Raw genomic sequence first — 20,431 nt, forward strand, 5'->3', positions numbered from 1 at the left:
ATTGCCTAACAAGACTGTGCCCAACTGTTTAGGAACATTTCCTTGGGACTTTTGATTTGTTGTAGGTTGAAGTGTTTGGAAGRTTACAATGATTCTCTCTCCTCTCTCAGGCTCACAGTACAGGTACCCACTGGCATTGCCTCCTTCCCTAATGAAATCCTGCACACACCCCAGGCTTGGGCCAAGAAGAAATACACCAACATCATCTCCTTCCACTTCATGCCTCGAGGTGGCCATTTTGCAGCTTTCGAGGAGCCTGAACTTCTTGCTAAAGATATTCTGCAGTTTGTTGGGAAAGTGGAGAAAGAGCAACTCTGGAAAAAGAAAGGGGAATAACTTCCCAAAGAAACAGCAGGGTAATTACTTTTAGCTTTGCACATGTACAGGGTTTACTAAGTCTACTGTAATCCATGTAATCAGATCTTATTATTGATCAGATGTGAGTGAGCACAGCAAGAAAAACACAGTGTATCTCCATGAGATACTGCCATGGGGACCAACTGATTTTGGTTTGGTTGTTTTTGTTTTGTTCTGTTCAGCTAGGCTAAGAAAGTAGCATGAAGAGTGCTTGGCTGTCTTCTAAAATGTGTTCCGTTGCATTCTTGAGAATTCATTGAGAYTGAAAAATAGGCTTCACAACTGCTRACATATCTAGTAAGTTTAATTTTTATGAAAGGCTTTTTTTTCACAGCAGCAGCAAAAMTTGAGTTGCTGTGAGTATGAAGTACCCCACATAAAGAGTGGGGAGCAGTCTGGCAGGACCTAACTTGCATGAGTGCATTAGTCAATCAGCATTGATGAKCTACAGTATCTTTAAATTGCCTTCTGCTGGCTGCCTTTCTCTTCCAGCCTGGGCTGTAAAGCAGCTTCCAGGCTGTGMAGTCATGGGACTGCCTGTGCCATGCTCCAACATGTGAGGAGCAGCTGAAACACACAGGTGCCTGGAGCTCAGAYCCACAGGAGGGGTTGGGTAGGAATAACTACAGCCCCAGCTACCTCTGCACTGAATTTGTACTCAAATCATAGCCCTAGGTAGGCTCAACACACTGTGGCTTTGCACTGCTTTGGCAGCGTATTGTAAATACCTCTTACTAAAAAATAAAAACCTGATTAATTCAAAATTAAAAGTGCATTAAATTCTTGAATAACTTCTGTGATTCTTTTAATTCTTTTAATAACTGAGRTTTTGCTTGGTACCAGCTAAAGGAAGCGCCAGTTCAGAACCTACCAGCTCTGCACTGCATCTGCTACAAAGGTCAGATGGAAGGCAAACTGCTCAAAGAAAACTGAAGGGCTCTATGGCTTGACCAGCTTCTGTCCCTAGTGTGTACAGCTGAGCTTCAAACAGTCTTAAACCTTATCCAGATGACTGATTTCAGTGTGGTTTTGTTCTCCAGTYACTTTTGATATCCTTCTCTACTTCTGAAAGCACAGGGAAATACAGTCTATCATAACACTTGCAGGGGTTAGTATAATTTCACAATATTAATTGAAATGGAAGCTAAGGGCTGCTCAGCAGATCCATGCTCCATCCCACAAGGCTTTAGTTTCAAGCATACCACACAGTTTGTTTCACTGAGGACAAGTGGACTCTGCTGCTGGGCACATTCAAATCCTGGTGCTGAAAGYCACCACCAGCCCTGACAGAAAATCATTCAGGCCCATGGGCTGTAGMCCAGCCTGGACAAGTTTTCTGAGCTCCCTTTTCTCTGCCTGCTGCACCTGGGTSCCAGCACAGCAAGGCAGAGGAGCTCTCAGGTCTCCTTACTAGATTTGATCCTCAAGCTGGCCTTMAATTCTTTAAGACAGCTACCTGCTTCCAGAATAGTGATGAGCACTAATTCCATGCTTACTTGGAAATGCTTCCATTCAGCCAAATTTTGTGTTCTCATTTGCAAAATACTGTGTGATGCAGGCCAGTCTCCCTTGAATACTCAGGAGGAAAACACAGAATTGTTCCCTTTGAAATAGATTCTTCCTGGAGAAGATCATTCCCAAGCTTGTTTCAGCAGCAGTCTAATGAAAGAGGGGTCCCTGCTCGGGAGGAATCGGCTCACCAGGAACAAGAACAGTTGCTACAGGCACCACTACACACCCTCCTGCACAAGTTCTGATTTACAGACACTTGGTTTTGCCGTTCCTCTGGCCCCTGAGTGGCCTTATATTTCAGACCTGGAGATCATCCCCTCTCCTTGTTACTGCACATGCAGACATCTGCTGTGGTGTGAGGGAGCTCTGCCATATTCTGATACAACTGAGCACTTCCCCATGAGCTGCTCAGTCACAACACAGATAAAGGATGGGGGAAGGAGGTTTGTCATGTGATACCTGCCAAACCCCTTTTCAGATGGGAGTGCAGCACCTTCTCTCTGCCTTCTGGAGCAGATCTGCTTGAAGGGGCCCGGCCTTAGTGAAAGGAGGCACATCAGGCCACTGTTTTGTGATTTGTTGTTACAGCAGCTCACCCAGGTTCAGTCAGCCATCGGTGAGAGCTGGACAGAAAACAAGCACGTGTAGAACMTTTCTATTTTAAAATTCTATTTTAAAAGATGCCTCACTGTGCTCAGTACTCTGAGTCAGTGACAGCGAACACAGGCAGAACATGAGCATGTCCTGCCCTGCTCCGCACACCGGGCACGTTCTCTTCAGGGCTTGATTAGCTACTGTCTGAAAGAGAGACAAATCTGCATCTAAAAGGTGTAGACTTTAGGAGCTTAAAATGATAATGAAACACCTGATATATAACAAAGTTGATTCTGAGTTTTGATGCCACATTTCTCAAACCTTATACCCACAGCTATCAGCAGCTGTTGCTCATCACCTACTTACCTACACTTAGATAAAAATGCAGTGAAATACTATCACAAAGTGAAAAAGTATTAAATTATCTATACAGCAGCTGTAAAGTTGCCATCGATCTCTCTCCCCTTTCCAAAACAGCCCTCTGGTTTTAGCAAGACACAGCCAATCCCACCACCTGTAGTGCAAGGTTTAACAGTAGTGAACTGTTTGTGAGCCAGTGATAGCATCTGCATCTCATCCTATGGCAAGCAGCTCTCCCAGGAGCCTGAGATTTAGATTTGACAAGCACCTTGAGAGAATCCAGATTCACTTCTGATAAACTCTGGTACTGGCCAACAGGCAGTTATTTGGTACAGATAACCAGAAATAGTTTTAACATTTCTGTTAGCAAGTAGCTGTATGTCAGATTATTGCAATAATAATAAGCAGTACAAAAGGTGTCCCTGCTCTGTTACAATTGTTCTTATTTATGCCAGCCAGCTGAGGACCTGCCATTCAGCCAGGGAGTTTTCTCTAACAAGGCCAAATGTGATGCTCTTGGGCTGGCTAAGCTGTTTCTTGGGAATAAAGCTCTGAAAGAGTAGCTACAGCCTCCAGGAGAACTCAGAATCAAGTGACATTTTGATGCTCAAAACATTATGTTTTGCTCCAGGGCGATTTCTTAGTGAAGCTTCAGTTTCTGGTCCAAAATTGCCCCAAAGTCCCTGCTTAAAGAAACTGCTGTTCTAAAAGCCATGCCACATTAAGTTGCTCCAAAACATGCATTTATCCCACGCTGAAAACAGAAGTAGCTAACCTAAACCCTGCTCTTTAATTATCCAGTTATAGCCCATTAAAAGTCTAGGTAAGAGGTTYGGAACCATGGAGATGCCACTGAAAATAAACAACTTGCACTCTGCCTCCTGAGCTGAGGTGCCTTGGGATGTATCTGCTTCTGGTGTGGAAAAATACAAGTAAGGTCATAATCTTCTCATRCAGCTCCAGCTAAACCAACTTCCACTACAGCCAAATTTGACTTCTGATTTTTAAATTGCAAACCATAATGTCCTGAAAAATCCACCATATGCAGCCTTTGGACATCTTACATAGCAAGACAGGACTTCATGTACATTAAACAAACACGTCAGACATTACTCAGATCATGAATGAAAAATATATGAATAGAAATCACACTTTCATCTGAGAAAGGAAGTGAAACCATCATTTAATGGAAATTAGAATCTGTTAAGCCTAGCATCAGAGTTAGCTCTAGATCCATGWGGGGCACCAGCCATCACCACTGAGTCAGCTGCAATTGCTCGGGGGCAGGACTGAGGTTCAAGACAGTCTATCAAAGGCACAGTTCTGTTTCACAGCAGCTGCAATAYATATTATGCACTAAATGAAGATATATTTTTGTCTGAAAGAGGAATGGAAAGATCCTCTTGGGTGGAAAGAGACAAGGAATAAATCCATATTGATTTCAGTGTGGCTTATTTTAAAACACTGAGAAATGATGCCACTTGTTTTACTTGCTGTAATAGCACTTCAAGGAACATAAGTCACACTAAAACTGTCTTGCTTAAGATTAGTTTTCTTTCATGGAAGAAATACCCTGTGCAGTGCCAGACAGCCCTGATGGTGTTATGCCAGTGCTGCTGGAAGAATTAGCCCCATTACAATTGTCAGTTGTCTTCTGAAGAGCAGTATATATAAACAGATCTGTGTGGAGTGACAGGTCCTTCCCTGGCTAGATGTAGTCCAAACCTCACGATTCCAAATACCTTCACGTCTGGATTTACAGATGCTGAGGGTGTTCGTGCCCTCCCTGTCTTTCATAACTGAATGCCTGCGGTTTTGAAGATATGATGAACAATAAAATAGATTTAAATGACAAGTTTCTGCCTTCTTAAATGAAAGATAATCCTTTGCAGCAGTAGTTCAAACCACTGCAGGTGATCAGAGGGAGTGCAGCACAAGGAAGAGGTGAACAGAAATGGGAAAGGACAAACTCCAATYGAGCACCCAGTCAAAGATACCAACAGTTCTTAAGCTCTTCTGCAGCCAAGGCAATTCTTAATGTTGCAAAGAAACTGGAGGCAAAGAAGGTTTAAGAAATATCTCACACAAACTGATCAGAAGAACACAGATTATGTTATTCTCCTAATTCCTCCATTCAGTCTTTTCCTTTTTGAAGATAAATAATTTWAATTATTCCTCCTAAAGGTGTTAAACTGATTTATTTCTCAATTTTTGCCATTTTCTTCCCAGCAGATTCTGATTCCTCATCTCAGAAGGGAATTAATTCTTCCTATTTCAGGAACATTTCTGAAGCTACAGATTTCAAATATAAAAGAACAAGAAAACCCTACTTCATTCTCTAAATCTAGAATCCTATAATAAAAAATTTCGATCCCTGCAACCAAATTATGGTACTTAGCAATTCTTTAAATCACTTCTCTTTCCATTTTCATCTGTGGAGATAGCTGCTGGTTTTATTTCTCTATGTCGGTAGATGTAGGGGAAAAACACTGAAAATTTGCCTTAGGGGAAAAAAACCTATTTAGAATTCCAAATAAGTTTTGACATGGAACATCTTCACTTTAAAGAAGCAACTCAGTGCTTTGCATTTCAGGAGAGCAGGCTATAAAAAAGCCAATCAGTCTGAAAATCCAAGCATAAACCACCCCCAAATGTATGAAAGATTTTCATACAGAAGGAAGGCCAGCTGTGCACAAAAATACATCTCTTACATTTTCACAGCTCTCAGTCTTCCTCCTGTATTGCAACTTTTTTTTTTTTTAGTTTCAATGAACATCTGAGAAGCACAACAGATACTGACTTGTTTTGAAATGTACCTAACATCTATCACAAACTTTCACCCTTTTGTGCCACTGCATAAAAATAGGAGGTTCACAACCACACAGCAGTAATGATATGAGACATCAAYAAAATCTGACTCCTGTTTTATTTAGGAGCACCTTATGACATACCATACATTGGACTTGTAGAACTCTATCTTTAACATCACTTTTGAAAAGAGTGCTTTCATGAATTATTAACCAGCACTTAGTTAACCACCGAGTCTGGGAGCAGATACAAAAATTTCCCTCTCTCCTTCTTGGCTATTTACAGTTCCACCCATTTCCACTTGAATATCACACACAGATCCAAGACGGAATGTTCAAGGATATCAGATCTTGCAACCACTGTTGTGTGACTTCTCAGAAAAAGTGATTTTATTTCAAGATCTAAACTTAATCATTGGCTTACAGTCTGAAAGATAACAGTATATTAATGCCCTAAAAAAATACTATCATGTCTGTGTTATATGTATCACGTATCATTTCCCTAAGATGTAATAGATAAGATTGGAATGAAGCTCTGGACGCCTGCAGAGCACAAACTCTGTATCAGTTGACATTTCCAAACCAGAACTTTAATGGAAAGAGAGATCTGTCCAGAACTGAAGCTGGAAATATAGTTAGCTTTTACTTATCACAGAGAATATGACTTCTCACTAGCCATAGAAGTTGAAAGAGAGTAGTAAGGGAGGCACTGTGAGCAGGGAGAAGCAGCTTCTTGCACTACACCAGTTAATTCACAAGGCCAGATTCACTGTTTMATTGAAAGAATTAAAATTAAATTAAAGAATTAAAAGATTAAGGTATAGCTGGATCTGGATGCATATTCTGTCCAAGCTACAAATGGTTACGGACTCTTCTGGCTGAGAAAAGTGAAGATAACCCAGGAGTTTTGTGTTTAAGCACAAAAAGCTTGGGAAGCTGCATTTGCTGCAGATGAGATGTTCTGTTCTAACCAACAGGATGTGAGATATAAAGCAAGAGTCAGGACTTAACCCAAGAACCAAATAATTATAGGTAAAAATGTTCCATTATAATGACCCARTCTTCAGTCTCGCCACTTTTAGTTGTTTCCTTTCTGTTTTTATCCTTCAGACAGCTGTCCTCAGAAAGAAAAAAACAACTTCTGTACCTCTGAAATATCTGAAACAGGCACTTGCAGCTGTTACAGACAGGTGACAAGCAGAATCCTTCAARAGGYCTTGTCTAGACCAGACAGAGAAGGRGTTTGCAAGACCACTCTAAGATAAGACACATGACCCTGGCCATCATTTGCAATTAAAATATGTATTTCCTTACATTGTTGCAGTTTAGAGACAATAAAGTGTGCCTTTTCTTTGTAGTGAATACACTCTGGATTAATCTCCCTTCTCACCCAACTTCTGCTAAAAGCCAGGAGAGAGCTCTGTGGTCTGTTGTTTCTAGGACAAGTCCATCTTTTTGAAGAGAAGGCTTCCAAAAGTRAAGGGTTTCCAAGCGCTCAGAACCGAATTATCTGCAGACACAAGAAAGCTTCAGTTGTGCTGCCCAGCATGTGTGGGTAAGCAGGGTTGGGAACTGGACCTCTGTAAAGAGACAGAAAGAACATGGCCTTCTGCTGCACTGGAGCATTTGGAAATTCAGCCAGCACAAAGATCTGCKTTTGGCTCAGGATATGGGAAAAGCCCAGAGGAAAACAAAGCCTGAACGTGTGCACCTAATGCAAATGAGAAATTGCAATAATTTGGGTGTTGAGGATGTGTTGTAAGAGAGCTGGAGGTGAGCCAGATTGGCCTGGCACACAGAATAAGCTCCAACTGGCACAGGGCTCTGTGTATCCAAGCAAGCCAAGGYTTCTGAGCCTCAGCAAACCATGTAGCATTTTCCTCACACTGGAAGAAATTCATCTTCCCTGAAGTCTTTGCAGAAGCGTACCCAATCGTACAGTATCAAATGAGCTCCATTCTTCAACGTGTCAGAGGCTGCCCCCTTCAGCTGTATCCCAGAGAATCCCATCACAGCCCAGGCTCTGGGGCTTCCTCCTGCCGAGTGTCAGACTTGTCCGGGATTCCTGCTCCCGGGAGCGCTGCTGGTGGTGGCTGCTGGAATGCCAGCAAGGGCTTAGCAAGGAGCGGGGTGGGGGAGGCGCTGCTCCAACTGCGCAATGCAAGGCAAGCAGCAGGCGCTGGATCCCAACAAATATGGCTTCTGGGAGCCACAATCAGTACCTCCAGCTGGGCCATTTGCTTAGGCTGCCTGCCAAAAGGTTTATAAAAAGAACRGTAAAGAATGTGCCATGGCTTTAAATATGAATTTCGAATACAGTGCAGCCAATATCCACATTTGTTGAGGCTTCCATCCCTCGGCTTTTCTCTAAGGCTTAGTCAGGAATGCAAGGAGTTTCTCCTGCTGATCTAATTTTATCCTCTCCCAGATATCCACCAGCATGAAGGAAYGAATTAGAGCCAGGGCAGTTTCCTAATTACTTCCAGCTTTCAGAGAGGGACCTAAAAGATAATAGTGAAGCAAGCACAACACAGCAAAGATGCCAAACCAGCCCATAATTTGTGTGATGCTGTATACACACAGATCTTGTGATCATTTACTAATAGGTGACCTTGGCCTTTTCTCCAGCTGGTGCCTGTCCTAATACCATAGCTATTTCTATGAGTTTAACTGCAACAGAGCACAGTGGCAAACAGGAATGGCTGCCACAGAGTAAGTGAATTTTGCAGGTTGTTTCCCCATCAGGCACATGAACTGTTTTCTCAAATGCCAACAATGACTATTTAGCAAGATGTAACTTTCCATTGCCTAGGAGGTTTTCCTTATTCTCTATCTGAAGCAYCTTAGCATGACTGGAGATGGGTTGATTCAAGTTCACAGGGGAGCTGCCCTGCCTGTACTGAACTTGTGCCAGCCGTGAGGAGTGTCACCACTAAGGTTCAGCAACCTCCCAGGCACAAAAAGAAAATCAAATCATTAAAGGAGTTTTTGTCCTCGGTATGACATGTACAACCTCACAGTGAGGATCAAAAGTCATTTGTGCAAAGAAGTGAGTTATATCACAAAGCATAAAACCCCCACTGTGGCAGCACAGTAAACAGGTCAAGTGTGGTAGCTGAATGATTTGATTCTTCAATAAGCACACGCACAAGCATCCACTGCTGCTGCAAACACCTGGATGAGATGGGGCAGAGCAGCTAGAAATTAGAACAATCACAGGCTTCTGATCTAATTAACACAACAGGCTGCCTCCTCCTTGTGACCTCACATCTGTAGGAGACTCACAGATGACTAAAAAATGTGCAGTTTGTAGAGGTTTTTCTTCTTGGTTTGAATGGCAGTGTGTGTACAAGGTACAAACCACCTCTAGTGACGCCATGATTGCTAAAAACCCACACGTGCACAATCCCCTGACTAAAATGCACCACTGAAGTGAGCGTATAAAATAGTCTGACAAATTCATGCCCACCCCCTACTAGATAAGGCTCCTCACCTGCCATTTAAGAACCAGAAGTTGCACCCTCAGCTAACAGGATGGGCTTGTCATCAGAGGGATCTCCACAGGGTCCTACTTGCAGTGGGCAGATGTCATGCTCAGCATTTGTCCAAGTGCTGTTCTTGGGAAGCTGGAGGCAGCCCTGCAAGACACTGAACATCTGCACACATTTATGGCAYAAAGTCTCCTTCCATCTCAAGAGGTTGATGCTTTACAGACATGCTAGGAAAGGTCAAATTCAGGAACTAACAGTTTATCAACAAGCAGGCGAACAGAGGGCCAAAAGCTTCTCCYACTCAAAGGTCACCAAGATTAATCCCCTAGAGAAATACAAAAATATTTTAATTTCTCAGGCAACATACTGCCATTCTAAGGCTCGTGGCAGTGCTCTTATGAGCAGTTCATAACCATGCTGTGAGGCAGCCAGCAAAAGCACTGTTTCAGCACACAGAGAAAAGAATAAATAAATCAAGACAGCCTGAAATTTTTCTAAACTCAGTGTTTTATTGCTCCGTGACTATTAGTTACACTTTGACACATTGCACTTTGGAATAGATTAGCACCTACTACATAATTAAAAAACTTAGTAGCTTACAACTCGTATTATTGGCACTACAGAGAAAACCCAGAGATCTGTCATTTTAACCCAAGATTAAAAGAGATAAAATGTTTACATCCTTTATTATTGGCAGGTGAACTTTCATTGTGGAAGGCCCTTAAAAATAGTGAACAGAAACTAACAACCTAAATGCCCTCCAAAAATAGATAAAAACAATATTAGATAAATCACTCCCTTCTTTACACCAGTCTTTTTGCTTTGGTACTTTTAGTACCCAGTGCACAGTAATTCCCTCATCTCTTTCAAGAAAAAAAAAAGTAACATGATCAAGACTATGCTGACTACTTCGGGTGAAAAGAGGAGAGATTCCCACACACCATTCTCAGCACCCACACAATCAGCATTTTCATCAAAAGTGGCATTGTCTCAGGATTTAACACATCCCAAGAGGTTTATAAATAATAAATGTTGGGGGTTTTTAAAAAAGGGAAGAATTATTTTGAATAAATAAATGACAGCTCTAATAGCTGCATTGGCTTTGGTGACCAGTTATCTATATGCAGCATAAGTTATCTTCATAAGGCAAGTGATGAGAAAGCAGAAGTGAAGTCCCTGAGGATCAGCATATCCATGTTCAACTTGTTTGTTTCACAACGTGTGTAGACAGCCTGGAAAACAATCGGTCCCAAGGCATCTGCTTTATAATCTCCCAGCACAGCTGCAGACCACACAATGAATTATTTCTGTCTGTACCTCTTCTGCAGGCAGGAATACATAAATAACACCGAATTCTCGTAGGAGGTGGCAGGGAATTAGTTCTCCGAAACCTGGGCCAAGTGCTCCACCTTGTGTTAGTCCTGGGCACTCAAAGCGACGCTCTCGATGCCKGCTCCGCAATTGCAGGTCCAGTGGCGTAGCTGATGACTCCTTCAGCCTGTGAAAAAATGTTGTCCATGGTGCCGTACGACTGCTGCTCCGTGGGGGCCAGCACCGTCCTTTCTGTAGGATGAGGACGCAAAACCTGCGGGACGTACATCTGAAATCACAAGTGAAGGGTTTTAGTTGTCTCTTAAAGCACAACACTGGGTAAACTCACCCAGGATAATTTTTCCCCTTGACACTCTTCTTTTCATCCTTTTCCCATTCTTCACCTTAACACYTCAGGCCTTTTGTACCCTGGTGGAGGCTTCCTGGTGCAACATTCAYCTGCACCTCTTGACTGTGGCACGAAGGCCTTTCCTTCTACCTCAGTCCTACATCCTTCCCAGTGACATGGAAAGTGAGACCTGCTACACATCACAACTTTCAGAATCAAAGCAGTGGCAACTGACTGCATTTGGCAGCTGCCCAAATGTGAAGCGCAGGGCACAGAACACAGTACACAGAACACAGAGCTGCTGGAAGCACAATGTCTCAACTACTYTTAAAACATCAGTTGAAGGTACTTCTGGAACACCACCTAAGAGCAGTCAAGGAGCTCAGCTGCAGAACTCTCTGGTCCCACATGCACATGGGAAATCCCACAGTCCTTTCAGACTAATGTGTCCAACACAAGCTCTTTGGTTAGCAGAGTGAGAAATTAAATTTTTCTAGGAGACAAAAGGGAATATTAGTAACTCTTAGCTTCTTACAGAAGATGTTGGGACTGTTGGTACATCTGTGTCTTTTCCTCTTTCACCTTGTGTGTCTTCTATCTGTAATGAGCAATGGGTGGGGAAGAGAGACAACATCAAACTGGTGAGTAAAAGCAATATGCACAGATCATAAGCACCTAAAGACCTGCACAGACAGATCTTGGCACAGTGCTGGTACTGTCTTCCAAGTACAGGATCTGCACAGAATCATAGAAAGGTTTGGGTTGGAAGGGACCTTAAGGATCATCCAGTTTCAACCCCTTGCCATGGGCAGGGATGCCACCCACAAGACCAGGTTGCTCAGAGCCCCACCCAACCTGTCCTTGAACAGTTCCAGGGATGGGGCATCACAGCTTCCCTGGGCAACCCGTGCCAGTGCCTCAGCACCATCACAGCAAAGAATTTCTTCCTATTACCTAATCTAAAYCCACTGTCAGTTTAAAGCCATTTCCCTTTGTACTATCACTCTTGTAAAAAGTCTCTTTCCACCTTTTTTTTGTAGGCTTCCTCCAGATACTGGAAGGCAACAATTAGGTCACCCTGGAGCCTTCTCTTTTGCAGGCTGAACACCCCCATTTCTCTCAGCTTTTCCTCATAGCAGAGGTTCTCCATCCCTCTGATCATCTTTTGAACTCACTCCAACAGGTCCATGTCCTTTCTGTACTGAGGGCTCTAGAGCTGGACATAGCACTGCAGGTGGGGTCTCACCAGAGCAGAGCAGAGCAGAGCAGAGCAGAGCAGAGCAGAGCAGAGCAGAGGGGCAGAATCCCCTCCCTTAACCTGCTGGCCACACTGCTGGGGATGCAGCCCAGGATACCTTTTCCATACTGCTCTCTTCTCTCAAATTCAGTTCCTGCACACACTGAGAGATTTTCCACTCTGCCATGCAGTCTACCTGTACTACAGGCCCTCTTTAGCCATCTTACCATGAACCTTTGTGAACAGACACTGCCGTCAGGAAGGCATGGACAACCCAGCAGGAATAGCTGGTGCTCCATCAAGCACAGAGGTAGGTGCTGAAAGGTCAGGTATCCATCACTTACCCTGTAATTCAGTGGACTCAGGTACTTGAAACAGCCAAAACAAGTGTAAGCCAAGCAAATAACAATAGTGATGTTGACAACAAGCAAGGTAAACATGGTTGTAGGTGCTTTAAAACCTAGAAAAAAATCCAGAGAATACAATATAAAAATACAAATCAGAAAAAYCCAACAAAACTAAAACAAGCCTTTATTTGTCTTCCCCATTTTCAGAAGCCTTGTGGACTTTTTATTTTTCCTTAGAGAAATGGGCAGCCCACTTCCAGCTACMAACAGGAGAACATCATTATACACAAAATTCCTTGACTGTTAAAACTGCCTAGAAAGCTGCTCTCCCATTTTTCTTAGAGGCCAAGAAAGGTTGCTGCAATACTTAAATGATRAACAAGACTCAGAGTGATTCTTCTCCTCCCTCACTCATCCATTCTGACCCACTTCAAAATACTTTCATTAATGATCTGGGAAACATAGTATTAATTATATTTACTAATTAYGATGATGGCACCAAACTGGATGGTTTGAAAACAACACAAAGAGACRGAGGGGGGAGAAGAATCAAAATTATCTTGGTAGAATAGACCACCCCACATGCTTTAAAGAATCAAAATAAAAAAGCAACAGCAAGATAAAACTGTATGTAGAAAACTGCAAATAAGTACAGTATGGAAGGAAAAATGAAATGTAGATATGAGGGGCAACAGCAGTGCAGCACACAACTGCTGGAAAGCAGTCAATAGCAGGATGTTATCAAAGAACAGGAGAAGAGAGGAAAATGAAAAAAAAAAAAAGGCAAGTCTCTGGCAACTATACAAATTCAGTGCTACTGAGCCTTCRGCTGAGCAGCCCTGTCTGTGTTAAAATATAGACAGAACTGGGAAGAGTCCAAGGAAAAAGATCAAGAGAAGAAAGTAAATATGAACTAGGCTGAAAGATAAGTTTTAGTTCAGAGACAGTGCAATAAAACTATAGAAAAGGACATAGTTTGCCTAGTATGGAAAAAGTATTAAAGATTTCAGTGACTTCTTGTTTTCCAGATCCACTAGGGAAATATTACAAAGACATTAATCCCATTTTGCAGCAACAATGACTTGAATAGGATAATAGAAAAAAGTAAACATCACTACAAACCCTAGCTGTTACCAAGATCCKTCAGACAAAAGAGGCAACACCAACCCTCAGACATTTTTGTGGTAACCCCAGCATACGCAGTGAATAGACAACTTTTACACTTTAGCAGGTTATAGAAACCCTGCACAGGTCTAATCACAAGGGAAAAAAACACCACACACATGGAAATAACAAAACCAAAAAACCCCTACAAACATGTCATTATTCAACCCAAGAAGGGAAGTGAAAAAACTCCTATGGGTATTCTGGAAAGTCCTTCAAAGGAGGTTGTTTCTATAAGCACAGGTCACACAACTATGGGCTGCAGGTGGGATGGATGGATGGATGGATGGACGGACGGATGGATAAGAGGAAGAATACAGTGACTAAGAAGGAAAACAGATGACACCAGCACAGCCTATCAGCTTCTGTATGCAGTCAGGTGGTGTTTGAACCTGACTGAGAAATGGGAGAGAGGCCTTTCCAGCCTCATCTGGTAATATAAGGAGTGAGAAACTGGAATATTATCACTTGACTCTGCAACCAGACTGAAGCACCCATTTCAGGCAAACTACACAAGTCAATGACCAAGCAATCAAGCTTTACTCCATAAACTGATCTATCTTGCAGATAAGGAAGCAGAGCACTCTTGTCCTTCCGTCCTTCTTTCTCCTTGGCACAAGAAGCAGCAATTAAATCAATGGCAATGAAATAAAAATCTCAAGTTCCTACCCCACAGACTGCCCTGTGCCCTGACAAACCACAGAACAACATCCTGTAAACAGGATCCTCTGCACTGACCAAGCCAAACATGGCAATCCAGCCTGTGTTTTCCATTATTAATGTCCCGTAAAAATGACGGGTTTACCACGCAGAACTAGAAAACATCATAATAAAGATTAAATCTTTACTTCACCAGGACTTCCTTCACAACAATTAAAGAGGTGCATCAGATGCTGAGCACTTGGAGGAGATTTTTMCAAGGTAGGCTCTAGAAATTCTCCTGTTAATTCAGAGGACACAGATTTGTTGGTCTTCCTGGTTGCAAAACAGCTCTCAAAACAAGGGAAAAAACAAGCTCTCAAACATACAAGTAATGCAGGAACATCCACTCAAATCCAAGRACAGCCTGAAGCAATAGTTCCAAGTGCCCCTTAAATCCACAGGGAGCTTTGTCTATTCCTAAAGTTAGATGACAGCCTGCCAACAATACCTTTCTGACTACACAGAAAGAAAGCACAATGCAAACATGATCAGTTGTCATGAGGGYTCAATGCAGTCAGATACCATGAGCTTTCTGCAGTGAGATGGTGACTGTCTTTCCCATATTATAGTTTAAAACCTCTTGCGTGCAATTTATTTTTAAAATAGGGATATTCTGTGTTTTGCAAATACTTGCCATTGATAGTATTGGCTGTGCTGTACTAATAACTTTGATACCAGAAAAGATAGAAAACAGCTTACAGATTTTAATCCAGGATATAGGAGGAAGCATTTAGTATGGAATGGGGATGTCAGTGAYGCTGKAAGGSTTGAGTTCCCCTTCTTCTGAACAGMTTTTTCTTTTATGYAATGAWTTTTATTTTTAATTTTATTTTCTTTTTAGTCACTTCACAGCCCAACTGTCCAATTCCAAGTATAATGATTTAAGGAATGCATGATCTCCTATGACATGAAGGAACATGGTGCCCCATGCTAACAGTTCAATATATCACCATATCCATGGAAGGCCCTTACACAAATCTTGTGTACTTCAGTGCTACAGGCAACCACCATGACTTCCCCTTCATGGAAGAAAAAACAAGAGTCCACAAACCTTACAAAATTTCACATCTAATCCAGGGAAGATGGCAAAGAGAGCTGGGAGCAGCTTCTAGGTGGGATAAGGTAATACTTACCCAACCTCACAAATGAGTAGAAATAGAGCCAGAAAAGGCAGAGGATTGGAGCTGCCAGGGCCTGATTGACAGCTGCAAAGTGCATCTTCTTCTCCAGCTTGGCAGGGAGATATGCATAGTAGAGGTTGTGACGGTCCACCATGTGCTTCAGGAGTATGTAGATCAAACCTGGCAGGGAAAACAGAACAGCCAAGCAGAGGTTTTTGGAGGTTTGATGAAAAGCAGCAACTCTGTGAGATGATCTACACTAACCAAGGGAGTGGAAATGGGGCTGTAGCCAATGGTGGGTACAGCCCAAACAGGAGTGGGTACAGCTGCATGACACCACCTCCTCCTAAGGTTGTTGCATCCCCATCCCTCCCCTCTCTGCACACTTCTCTGTGGTACCTCTCACAGAGCTCCTTCCATGTGCTGGCACATGAGGCCAAGCCAGTAGGGAAGATTTCCTAGCTCCCCTTCCACTCTGMTGGTAAGGAAGGAAGGCCTGACAATGGCTTAAAATCTCCCTCTCAGCCTTCAAAAGATTCATGACTGGATTTCAAGTCAGCCATTCCTTATCCAAACAAACAGTCAGCAGTTGCTGTGGCTGCTATGAATTGCAACAGCTCTGGGATGCTGCGGCACATTCAGATATTTACAACTGCACACAAAACAGGACCTAAGTAAATATCAATTACATTATTACATAAAAATTGGCCACATTCTCCCAATAATAAGGTTGTTGATTAAACCAGTTATAAACAATATTTAATTTAGATAATTATCTTGTATCTAGCTCTGYGAAGTTTTGGATTAGAAAATGAAAAATCCTACAATATAAAATGATCTAGTGTTACTTATATCTGATCTAAACTCCTCACTACCAAAGCCAGTATTTTCAAATTTGAGAAATAAAGCAAGCATCTAATAATGTTAAATATACTTTCAACCTCCAAAGGCAGTACAAGAGCCAAGTAATTCACGGCTTTTTCACTGTTCTTCCACAAGAAGGGAAGGAAACTTTGATCCAAATTGTAAGGATTATCAGCACTGGAACAGAAATAAGAATGCAGAGCTGGGCCTTCCAAACTTCCCACATGCTCCATCTCATTCCCACAGTGCCCACAGCTCACTGGAAAACTTACCAAATGGGACAATGATGGGACACGTGATGCTATAGGCCATGATGACAGTGAACACACACAGCATCCAGGCATACATTGCTCCAAATTCATATTCAAATGCCTGTTGCTARGAACAAAAACAAAACACCCAAAACTCTCAAGTCATCCATCAATGTGTCAGAAGTTAAGAATAGATTCATTAAAGCAACAATTCATCTTCTCTTATCCTCTCCCTGTGAGAGATCAGTTATTTCCCTAAGAGGCAGAAATGACGTAATTAGATGAAGCATTATGTGGTTTTACTATTTGGACATACAGAAAAGATGCTGCTTCTTTCACAGTCTTAAAGTAATTTCTCAGGAAATCTGCATCTACAAGAAGCAGCTTCTTAAAACCACAAGGCAGAAAATAATTATGCCAGACTCAGAAMCTTCATCTCACTGTGGCAGCTGTATACAGCCTTAACTTCCCATTGTAACACCTGCCATGTCAAGCTATTTAGCTTGACACATGACCTGAAAGTGAATATCCATCTCTTTAAATGGAACACAGGCAAAAAAGTATGTATTTTGCTATGTGTATATTTAGACTGAAGTAAACTGTACACACCTGCAGGCTGACAGAAGAAACTAACTTGAGACAGATTTGAATTTTTAAAATACTCTGCAGTTCAGTCTATAAGATAAAATCCAAACTATTCTGTAAAATCCAAATCATAAACCTCTGACTTGAGCTATGAAGAGATTGATACCTGAAGCTCAGAGCTTGGGTTTTGATTTTTGACTGTCTCTGACTTGAATAAATCCCTCCCTGTTTTTGATGCCGCAAATGAAGGGAATATGAACCTGTTGTGGACAAGCGGAACAAAGGCTAAAAAAGAAAATGTCAGGAGATGATGGTTAACAGCATGAAGGATGGGTGTGCCCACTGTTTCTGATGAGGATCAATCACTGAATTGCCTTTGCTAAGGAGGGGCTCCAATACCTGTTTGATGTTTTTCCTTTCTGCKGTGGACTTGGCCATGATCATGCGTATGGTGTAAAGAATGAGGCCTGGCAGGCGCAGCAACTCCATCCCATTGCCCACGAAAGCAGAGGCAATCACGTAGTTCACAAAGAAGGCTCCCTGGTCAGGCAGGAAGACACATCTGCCAAGAAAGACACCAAACACTGACTGGGAGGAAGGCAAGCATAGGATGTGTACAATGTCCCTGTTACCTTTGGAAATCTCTTACCATAAGGATAAGCACTTAGGAAATCTCTTACCATAAGGATATACCTTAGGAAGCAGCTATAGGACTCCTGATAACCTTGTTGTGAAAGAGTACTGCACAGCTATAAATGCAGCCAGTGTAGTAGGTAAGAGCTGGCTGGGTTGCAGTTTAGATGAGGAATAAGCTGTTCACAAAAAAGATACAGCAGCCTGATGSGTGGCTGATAGGAGCATCATCTGATGTCTGCAACAGCAACCTGACRTGAGATAAGACTGCAATAGAATAATTGTCTCTCCTAACTTAGTAACTCCTAATTGTCTTCCTGTTACTGATTTTGAAACAGCATTTGGAAACATATGTCCTAATAATTGCATTCTATTCTTTCCCTCCAGGCACAGGAACAAGAGCTTAAAATAACCAGTATCTGCAAATTTGCAATGCTGGTGTAAAAACATACGTTTTTCCTAAAATCAAGATTCACTGGATTACAGAAAGAGAACTGCTGCAGGTATTTGGTCTCACTCTAACCATTGGGAAGATCCCCTGTCCATGATATGGAACAATCCTCAGCCAGCTCCAATATCTTATCATCCTTTCTGTGAAGAAATTCTTCCTGATGTCCAGCCTTATTTTCTCATCCCCTTATTCAGAAGCTCAACATCAACCCACAGAGTAACAACACCAAGCAAATTTTAATAAACACTAACCAAAAACAGTAAACAGAAAAAAAAAATTTAAGTCCTAAATATTCCATTTACAAAGGAAAAACAAAAACAGAGTATTATTTAGCTAATACTTACTCCAGCCTTACTGCAGAATCAGATGATTCTCTGTCAAACAGCCAGCGGAAAAAAAAATCAAGGCTGAAAGAAAGATGGTGAATGTAATTCAGTCTCCCMAGCCGTAGCACTATGTAAAATTGTTTCTCTTTTAAGTAGTTTAAATCAATTTAGTGGATAGAGAGAATTTAATCAAATAATCTGAGCAATATTTTAGCTTTATCACAGTTAGTGATAGCTAGAAATAAGACAAAAGGTACAGAATCAAACAGAATAAAAACAACTACTTCATMATAAAGTTTTAATAATTCATTTTTAGCAATTATTTTACGGATAAGATAAATACATGTCACCAGGTAGCCAGGAAAACAGCCAAATACTGTAAATATGGAAAAAAAGAACAACTCAAACTGAAGTATAAGAAACCATCAGGAAATTGGGTTCTCAGTTATGATGGTGAGTATGGACAACTTTTAATTAGCYGTTGATCTTACAAGGTCTTAAATTTCTTTGTTGAAAGAAAAGTCAGGCTTTGCAAACTTTAATGGCTCTGAGGACCTCAGATGTAAGATGAACATTGAAATCTATTTTGCAATGACAACATAACCACACACACTGTAGGGAGTGGTGGTACATCAATTATACTCACAACTAGAAAGCACAGGTAAGATGTCTCATTATAGASGTACTCAAACATTACTTCATTTAACTGTGATTCTTTACCTGGTCAGACCAAGGGAGGGCAGAATCAACACCATGAAGATCAAAAATATGTAGACTTTATGCATCATTATTCTGTTCTCTGCAGATCTATCAACATAAAAAGGCAGTGAGTAAGAAACCCATACAAGAAGTTGCCACATATAAGGATCTTGTCCAGACAATGTCAGCACCCGTCAGACTGCCAGCTTCCCCCACCATATCACAAAGCAAATATCTTGGGGATATTCACCAATACATCCAAGCAGACTTTCAACATCTTCTTGGGGAACAAAAATGTTCCTGAATGTTAATCCAGACTCTGGATGAGCATCACTACAGGTCTGCACCACAAGCCTGGGGATGTGTGACAGCCACACCTGGTCTCTCACCCAAAGACACTCAATCTTGCAACAGCTTGTAAACAARCAGCTCTTCACGTGTCATGCCAGGAGGGATTAAGCAGTTCATAAAAGGRCACCACTGCCAAGAAACCAGACACTTAAACAATCTCCTGGCTTGTCCTTGCCAAGTGTCAAGTCTTAGGGAACAACATGACACTATTAATACTATACCCCTACTACAGTAGCAGSAACACAGATCTAGTGACACCCTGTTGTCAGAAAAGTGCAGCACTATGAACAGTTGAGACTCTTAGAGATGGTATCTGACTGGCTTTAAAACCATAGGGGTTTTATTACAGGAACTTTTGGACACTGTGAGACCCATCAGTGTAACTACACCGAGGCTTGAAATCAGACCTATGAGATCTAGTGACTTTAGAAAATTATTTTGACTGATTGAGAAGGGCTCAAAGTTCATGTGTGTAGCACAACTACCAAAACAAAAAAACGGAGTTGATGATAAGTATACAACTGTGACAAATAAACAACAGACTCTGGATATGATGTTTTAGAAAGGAACGGTACAAAAAAATCAGGAGAAAAAATTGAATATAAAATCATACAAAACAGACAAAAGAAATGGCTACAAGCTTTATGGATAAAGGTTKAGTGAAGCTGGGATTGAGTGTGCAGTACCATGCTTCTATCTGACTCTAGGTAAACAGGGCTTCAGATCTGGTATTCCAAACCAAACTGTGCCGAGTTCTCCAAGACTACAGTACTTTAGTGGGCTTGACATCTCTGCGGTGTACCAGTTCTGTGTAAAAACCTTGCATCAACATCTGCTGGGCCTTTGTCCCATAAGCCTTCTCAGAACACCACTAATATCCAACAGAGCTGAGCTGTGCCCTAGGAGTTACATCCAGACC

General features: G+C 41.8%; 2 protein-coding genes across 5 annotated transcripts in view; one reads left to right on the plus strand and one right to left on the minus strand.

Annotated features, from left to right (window-relative positions):
- EPHX1 (epoxide hydrolase 1) overlaps positions 1–1,161 on the plus strand; it is a 24,935-nt gene extending 23,774 nt beyond the window's left edge. For 2 of the 3 annotated variants that reach the window (XM_057374896.1, XM_057374895.1), the window contains exon 9: positions 111–1,161. In XM_057374896.1, coding sequence (XP_057230879.1) covers positions 111–336 — 226 coding nt within the window. In that variant the 3' untranslated portion in view covers positions 337–1,161. The remainder of the gene's footprint in view (positions 1–110) is intronic. The other variant, XM_057374894.1, reaches the window with a different exon arrangement.
- An 8,430-nt stretch (positions 1,162–9,591) lies between these two features.
- TMEM63A (transmembrane protein 63A) overlaps positions 9,592–20,431 on the minus strand; it is a 28,167-nt gene continuing 17,327 nt past the window's right edge. Inside the window, exons 15-22 of one of the 2 annotated variants that reach the window (XM_057374868.1) lie at positions 19,183–19,269; positions 18,481–18,543; positions 17,452–17,614; positions 16,489–16,594; positions 15,365–15,532; positions 12,363–12,478; positions 11,317–11,379; positions 9,593–10,721 (exon numbers count right to left, since the gene is read on the minus strand). In XM_057374868.1, coding sequence (XP_057230851.1) covers positions 10,551–10,721; positions 11,317–11,379; positions 12,363–12,478; positions 15,365–15,532; positions 16,489–16,594; positions 17,452–17,614; positions 18,481–18,543; positions 19,183–19,269 — 937 coding nt within the window. In that variant the 3' untranslated portion in view covers positions 9,593–10,550. Of the gene's footprint in view, positions 10,722–11,316; positions 11,380–12,362; positions 12,479–15,364; positions 15,533–16,488; positions 16,595–17,451; positions 17,615–18,480; positions 18,544–19,182; positions 19,270–20,431 lie in introns of both variants that reach the window. The other variant, XM_057374869.1, reaches the window with a different exon arrangement.

The sequence above is a fragment of the Malurus melanocephalus genome, unplaced genomic scaffold (genome assembly GCF_030028575.1).
Source record: "Malurus melanocephalus ecotype Western Australia unplaced genomic scaffold, MMel_1.1 scaffold_235, whole genome shotgun sequence".
Classification (NCBI taxonomy): Eukaryota; Metazoa; Chordata; class Aves; order Passeriformes; family Maluridae; genus Malurus; species Malurus melanocephalus.